Here is a 7,017-nt window from a genome sequence, read left to right as displayed (position 1 = left end):
TAAAGTATTCTTTGTGGACAATATATTCCCCTTCTCTTAAGATGATTTGCTTCTTCCCATTGAACGAGTCGTTAAAGAGTCTGATATTGATTGGTGTTTTGAACCAGTTCATTTGATAAATAATTGACCAGTCAATCATGTCTGAGAAGACGCTGATTTGATGACCACTGAATGATAAGAATGTTTCTAGATTCCTCTTCATTTGAAATGGGATATCGAGCTTTGTAAGAAGATATACGGGGAATGTGATTTGAATCATTGCAAGAACAATTTCGTTGACATCCTCTTCCATTTGTTTCGTGTAAATCATTTTTTCGTCGTGTTGACGTTTGATTTCTTTGTACTTTTCATACAAAGTGCCCAACAACAATTCTAGTTCTTGATTCATTTCTACGTATGATTTGTTTTGTTTGATTGCTCCTGTGATGATTTCTAGCCCATGCATGACAAATGAATTTCCTGTAACTCTTTGTGGGATTTTCTCGAAATAATCTATGAAATGGATTTCTTCACTCGTTCTAAAGACCTTGAACACCCTCTTCTTGGTTTCTATCGTTGAAATCCCGTTTTTCTTTGGATTGATTTGCCAATATGAGTCACTGTTGTTTAGCATTATGTTTCGGTAATATCTAATGAGCTGGACTTGGTTGTTTGATGATCCGATGAAATTCAACATCTGTTTTATAAGATTACATCCCACTTTTCATTAAAAATACTAAAATGGAATACGTAGAAATATTCTTCATATAAATTTCTGTTTGTTTCCTTTGATAAAAATGTCATGTAATCTTTGTTTTAATTGTGAAGTGAATTGAATAATTGTTAATCAGTAAATTATTTAACACAACTTCCATGCATTTCAAAGTTTTGCACATTTCATTGAACTTCTTTCCTTCTTCAAAGATCTTTTCCTGAGATATGATGTTCCCATTGCAAGTGACGCTAGTGATTCTTTGTTTTTTCCCATGTACACTCTGTTTTGTTGTGAACGTGTACCCGTCTTTTACTAAGATTTCGCACATGGTATCAATTCCTTGGATATATGCTTCTTGGTTTTTAGCTCGTTTTGTATTTTTATTATCCGTATATCCCGGCTTAATTTCTTTAATTTCATTGTTGTCAATCTTTAGAACGTGTAATGTGATGCTCCGATCTTCGATCTTATACCTATATCTTCGCACGGTCACTTCATGGCCTTCTTTCATCAATGTACAAATTAAATACGACTGCTGGTAATCGTACCATTCCTTTGTTTCCTTTCGAGATCGTCTTAATATCTCAATTCGATGTGTATCCATTTGATTTATGAGTTGGATCTCAATCGCAAAAAAATACCCTATAAATATAACAATCAAATTGAAATGAACAGGTTTAATGGTAAGCGCTTGGATGCAAATAAAAAGGTAGTGTATCAAATCTTTTGATTTTGAATTTTGGTACAAGAAATACAGAAAAATAAAAGTAAGAATTGGTATGACTTAAAGATTGATGGATTCCAAGAGTTCGGAGAAACTGATGATATCATTTCTAACAGACTTGAGTGATTTTGCAAGTTGTTCAATACTTTTGAGGATAACTAGTCTTCTTCTTCGTAGGAGAACGATTGTTTCGTTTTCATTGTCATATTTTGGCTTCTTCTCTGTAATTTCCTTGTTTTGTTTCTTCTTCTTGTCTATTCTTTCCTGTTGGCTGTGCGTCAACTGAGTTGCAATGAATGATTCCGATTCCGATTCCGAGTCTGACTTGTTGTCTTTCTTGACTGGGACTTCTTCCCATTCATCACTGTCAACTGTAATTGTTGATTGGTCATCATCCTTTCCACTGTTCCCATTGCTCCCTTTTTTGATACTCATTATGTGACTGATTTTCGAGATTGCGGGATTGTTTAAGTTGCTACGTTCACTTCTTTCAACCTGGAAAATATAGTACTTTATACTTCATGAATTGTTTGTTCCATTTTGATGCGCCTATAAATATCCCGATTGGGTTTTGTCATGAAAAGTGTCCACAAGAAGTGTTAGGTTTGTGCCGTGGGAGAGATCGGGACGATTATGATAATTAGGTAATTGTCCATAGTGTCCATAGTGTCCATAACGGGAGATTAGGGAGAGATGCGAGTGACATCCCGAAGATTGACTTGTAACATGAGAATCGAGAGTTGCCGTTTCGATACTCCCATTGAATTCTAGTGAATACTAATAAATAGTATCGAATAATAATCCCAATAGATAATAATAAATGATACTATAATTCCTTGATATACTAATAGATCCTGAATAACTTCCAATTTATAATCCCATACTTAATAATCCAAATAAATACTAACCCGAATGCTATATGATACTATATGATACTATATGATACTATATGATACTATATGATACTATATGATACTAAAGAGTAAAAGTGGAATCTGGCAAAAGTATAAAAATTGGTAATGTGTACAATATCGGGTCTTTACCCTAAATTTGCTTTCGTTTCCCTTTATGGACACTAAGGACACTAAAGACAACACCCTGATTTTCCCAATTTCCCGTTCTTTTGCACGGCATTTTCCTGCCATGGCGTTATGGACAATTTTTTGGACCGCAGCCAATGAGAATATTTATAGCACCAGTTCCCAAGGTATAGTTTGTTAGTGTTTGTATAGAAGTATGGTTCATTTACTACAAAGTACTAGAATGCCTCAATTCGTATCGCCCACTTATTCATCCAAAACAGCCAATCAAACACTCGGGATTCTCGTGGAATCATTCTAATCCACTCCAACTATAGCTTATTTACTAGAAAATACTAGAGCGCCTCTTTATCGCAATCATCACACTGGCGTCGATCTCAATAATTCGCAGGTCGCAGACTACTTATTCCGATCTCGAATCTCAGTCGCAGCGGATGAGCATGAGAAGCACACAAAGAGAAGAAAGCAGAAGCAGCAGAGAAATCAGAGGAAGAAGCCAAAGCAGAGGAATCAACGGGAGAGAAGAGCATCATCTCATTGATGATGAAGATTATGTCCTTTATTATGATCTAGTCGCAAGAAGAAATTTTAATGCTGATAATGGTGATGATAACAACGACTTTAACCCTGATGAATTCTCGTATGAATCCAACGACTCAGATGTCGAGTATCAGGATCAAGACGATCATCATGGGATGGAGCTTGTGACGTTCACAAGGAAAGACGGGACTACCTACGAAGCTTGGATTTAATTAATTCACAATTCTATTTTTGGTTAAACATTTGTAACTTCTTGTAATTATATACTAATAGTTCGATATACTAGTCATTTGACGCAAATAAATAAGAGTGAATTGTATTAAGTGGAATTGTTCTAATAATTCCCTCCTTTTTTCCTATTTGGTATAGTTTCATTTACCACAGCATCGAATTGAATTTTCACGCCGGAGTTATTTCTCGATCATAAAATCGGAGACTTGTCACTTTGAATTCCCCCGGAATGGAATCCACCCCAGTGCCAACAATCATCATCGACAAGAATAAATACAACGTAATCATAATCAATAAAAGAAAAATGATTATTAACTCCCCAATTGTGTTTGTGTCAGAAACCAATTCGTTCAAACCAAGAATCGTCATGTGGGTCAAGGAAAACAGAAACAAAATAATTCTGAAAGCGAGCCATGAAACGAAGGAAATATATTTAAAATTTGTCTGTATTTGCGAGGAACGAAAGGCATTTCTGAATCTCATTTGGAAATATAAGCACGGGAATATCATTGATATCCTTGGTGTGTATGATACAAACCACTACTCTGGTAACAATCTTGTTTCAGAAGCAAACTATGGGATAGCAATGGAATATGGCACACCACTCCGTAGTATTGTGGAAGGGAAGAAATACATCAGAGATATCATCTGTGGGATCAAGTTTCTTCATGAGCAAGGAATTGTTCACATGGACATCAAGCCCGACAATGTTGTTGTTGTGAATGGGATTGCTAAGATCATCGACTTTGAGCTTGCACGCACACTTGGGAAGAATGAACACTTCAATAGCATTTGCTGCACACGAAGATACCTTCCCGAATCAAAAACACAGCGAGGAATGTGTTATGGGTCGGACATCTGTTGTCTTGGATACACAATCCTTGAATTGTTCACGTCCGGGTACAATTTCGACTTACAGGATTTACTTGTGAATGAAAACATACAACACAAAGGATTTCTCTTCAAAATGACATGCGACGACTGCGACATGCGACCATCTATCAGAGAAGTATACAACTACTTTAACTTGGTTTCTTTTTAACGTGAAAAAACAATTGAAAATCAATCATCTAACTTTGCAATAATATCATTTATTTCATCGTCATCCATTTTTTGTTCTTCTTCGATTTCACCCATTTCAAGTATTACATTTGACGTGTCGATATCAGATTCGACTTTTACTATATTGATTACAAGCCCGTCTTTTATTTCAAAGGCAATCCTACTGAAGACTAATTTAGTAGCTTCCAAAACAGACATCTTTGCAGCAATATGTTTTGCATAAGTTTCATCAACTGCAGTGTATTGTGCAGTTCCTGCTGATTTAAAAGAAATGAGAATATCCTTATTCATCACCATAAAAGTATAACAGACAAGAGATTCGTATGTTACGGTGTACTTAATTTCTCTGTTGATTTTACACGTCTCTGTTCCTATTAATTTCACATCCACAATTTCATTTGTCCATGAACTAAATCCCAAATACGTGTTACATACTTCGTATATCTTATCTCTCCGCAATATGCGATTGAACTGTTTACTTATTTTTGAATAGCTTATTTTCCATTTTTCCCCGTTGTGCGTATACTGAGACTTCATTTCTCTTCGACACCTGTTAAAATCGGATCTTAGATAAAACCAGACCCGGTATAACCCCACACATTTTGTGATGAATCCATACTTGTATAATGCTCCAAATCTCGAGAATACACCATAACAATCCGATTCATTTCCAACTCCGCTAATTAAGACAGTGTTGTTCATGTTTGGGATCTTGAACGAAAGGAATTCAGTCATATTTTCAAGTTCATTGAGATAGTACAAGTGCGTATTCGTGGTTCAATTGTCTGAGAGTGTATGTCCCAAGTCCACTTCGAGAAATGTTTGATGACATCAGCACAAGAATTGTTGTGTTTTTCAAGTAAACACGTACTGTCTTGTAGTGGTATGCAATTGGAGATGTACTTGAAACCATTTTGTTTTCTGTTCTCCCGATGAATTGATACATTTTTTTGTTTTTGTAAGATTCTGCTGGGATTACATATATTACGTTTTCTTTTTTGCAATTGAATAAGCGATGAATTGGATATGAGTAGTCGATAACTGGTGCGGTGACTATGATCTGTTCCACATCAATTCCCTTGAAATAATCCCGGATTCTGATACACAATGGAATTTGAGTTGGTCCTGACATCATAACGTTACAGTCTGACCGTTCAGTTGTAATGAAATCTATTTCATTAAGGAAGCATGACTTGAGGATGTTGTTGATTTCAAAAAGACTTTGTCTATGTATTGGGTTCAGAGCATTGTAATCTCTTTTGAAGAAACAATTCATCTGCAACGAAGTGCATGACAGGTTTCGCGTGTGAAGAATGACTCTCAATGTTGTTTTTGTGACAAGAATGATTGATTTCATATGAAACATATGGCATTGCTGAGGTCTCCTACAAGAGACATTTCTTTCAAGCGTCCCATATACTTTATCTGCTATGATTTCCGTATACACGGTATTACTATTGAGTGTTCTATTGAAGTATTGTGCATTACATTCGTATGTCATATAGATTGCTCTTGACACGGAATCAAGTCCGCAATAGATGTATGTTTGATCCATCGTACTCTTGTACTCAACCATAATGAAATAAAAGATTCAATTACCCTCGCTTTCGACGAATAAATTCAGGTATTTTTTGTGACGTTGCATTTCCATTTCCATTTCCATTTTCATTTCCATTTTCATTTCCATTAGTTTCTTCATCTACAGTGCATTCGAAGTCTGGCCCGAGTGTATAGCTGATGATTGTCATTCTCACTTCACAGTTGATAAGAACTTCATTTGTCATGTCATTTGATCCTGTCTTTGCGATGAAAAACGATCCAAAATGAACTGTATCCCCTTCTCCATAATTTCCAGTGTATTCATTGAGTGTATCACATCGGAGAAGGAATGAAGCTGGACAGAGTGGTTGACCAACACATTTTTTCCCATCATACTTGAAGAATTGTGGGATTGGCCAGAGAGATGCATAATTTGTCTGCCCATTGTTGCTTGTGTTTGTGATGTTATTGATCTTCAGGAGGTCTTCAACACTGTGTTTTGTTCCATCAAATGCATGGTCGGACCATATTACATTGGTGAATGAGTAGGGATCACTTCCTTGTGACGTCTTCATTGTTATTATAGGGACAAAGCAATACGCATGTTTTGAAAGCTTCTTTTCGACAAGATCTTTGATGAATGACCCATCTATGACGCACTGTGGGACATCTTCTGGGCCAAAGTACTGAATATTGTCCATTTGTTCGACATCTTTTGTTCCACCAGGACAGTACATATATTTGTATTGTCTTGTGACAGTAAACGTGTATGGGAACATGTTTTTGATCATCGGAAGTGCAAAGTCAAGTTGCTTTGAAGTCATTTCATTCATCCACTGCTTTACTGCTTCGTCTTGGATTCCATTGAACTCATCAATATCTTTGAATGGTGTGCTATAAAATTTTGCTACTTGTGACGAGTAGAGAGCACTGTGGCTATTCGAAGATCCAAGAGCCTGCGACCGTACAAATTGTCCTTCAAGAGAATCCTCCTCGCCTAACGCTCCCGCAAACGACTTCACAAGATTCTTAACAAGAGGAATTCCAAAATTGACCAACCCACTTATGATACTTGCCATTAAGAAATACAAAGTTTTTCTCTTTTTACTGGATCGAACACGTGTCAAAGACGTGTCAACTGAGACATAAAGTTGATTGCGGACTGGAAAAATCATGGCACAACAGCA

At 36.3% G+C, this 7,017-nt stretch overlaps 7 protein-coding genes across 7 annotated transcripts; 2 read left to right on the top strand and 5 right to left on the bottom strand.

Moving 5' to 3' along the window:
- Positions 1 to 779: 779 nt before the first annotated feature.
- Positions 780 to 1,298, bottom strand: EIN_326400 (hypothetical protein; the record flags this gene model as incomplete). The annotated part of the gene is made up of 1 exon (XM_004254292.1): positions 780 to 1,298. The coding sequence occupies one exon, from the start codon at positions 1,296 to 1,298 to the stop codon at positions 780 to 782; it is 519 nt and encodes a 172-aa protein (XP_004254340.1).
- A 180-nt stretch (positions 1,299 to 1,478) lies between these two features.
- On the bottom strand, positions 1,479 to 1,853 carry EIN_326390 (hypothetical protein; the record flags this gene model as incomplete). The annotated part of the gene is made up of 1 exon (XM_004254291.1): positions 1,479 to 1,853. One exon carries the CDS (start codon positions 1,851 to 1,853, stop codon positions 1,479 to 1,481), a length of 375 nt encoding a protein of 124 aa, XP_004254339.1.
- Positions 1,854 to 2,892: 1,039 nt separating this feature from the next.
- Positions 2,893 to 3,210, top strand: EIN_326380 (hypothetical protein; the record flags this gene model as incomplete). Its single annotated transcript, XM_004254290.1, has 1 exon — positions 2,893 to 3,210. One exon carries the CDS (start codon positions 2,893 to 2,895, stop codon positions 3,208 to 3,210), a length of 318 nt encoding a protein of 105 aa, XP_004254338.1.
- A 248-nt stretch (positions 3,211 to 3,458) lies between these two features.
- On the top strand, positions 3,459 to 4,271 carry EIN_326370 (hypothetical protein; the record flags this gene model as incomplete). The annotated part of the gene is made up of 1 exon (XM_004254289.1): positions 3,459 to 4,271. The coding sequence occupies one exon, from the start codon at positions 3,459 to 3,461 to the stop codon at positions 4,269 to 4,271; it is 813 nt and encodes a 270-aa protein (XP_004254337.1).
- Positions 4,272 to 4,291: 20 nt separating this feature from the next.
- EIN_326360 (hypothetical protein) lies at positions 4,292 to 4,993 on the bottom strand (the record flags this gene model as incomplete). Its single annotated transcript, XM_004254288.1, has 1 exon — positions 4,292 to 4,993. One exon carries the CDS (start codon positions 4,991 to 4,993, stop codon positions 4,292 to 4,294), a length of 702 nt encoding a protein of 233 aa, XP_004254336.1.
- Positions 4,994 to 5,036: 43 nt separating this feature from the next.
- On the bottom strand, positions 5,037 to 5,867 carry EIN_326350 (hypothetical protein; the record flags this gene model as incomplete). Its single annotated transcript, XM_004254287.1, has 1 exon — positions 5,037 to 5,867. One exon carries the CDS (start codon positions 5,865 to 5,867, stop codon positions 5,037 to 5,039), a length of 831 nt encoding a protein of 276 aa, XP_004254335.1.
- A 19-nt stretch (positions 5,868 to 5,886) lies between these two features.
- Positions 5,887 to 6,909, bottom strand: EIN_326340 (hypothetical protein; the record flags this gene model as incomplete). The annotated part of the gene is made up of 1 exon (XM_004254286.1): positions 5,887 to 6,909. One exon carries the CDS (start codon positions 6,907 to 6,909, stop codon positions 5,887 to 5,889), a length of 1,023 nt encoding a protein of 340 aa, XP_004254334.1.
- Between the last annotated feature and the right edge of the window lie 108 nt (positions 6,910 to 7,017).

This window comes from Entamoeba invadens, assembly GCF_000330505.1.
Source record: "Entamoeba invadens IP1 unplaced genomic scaffold scaff_1105074724541, whole genome shotgun sequence".
NCBI lineage: Eukaryota > Evosea > Mastigamoebida > Endamoebidae > Entamoeba > Entamoeba invadens.
The sequence above is the reverse complement of the archived record's forward strand: the minus strand, read 5'-3'. Positions and strand labels throughout refer to the sequence as shown.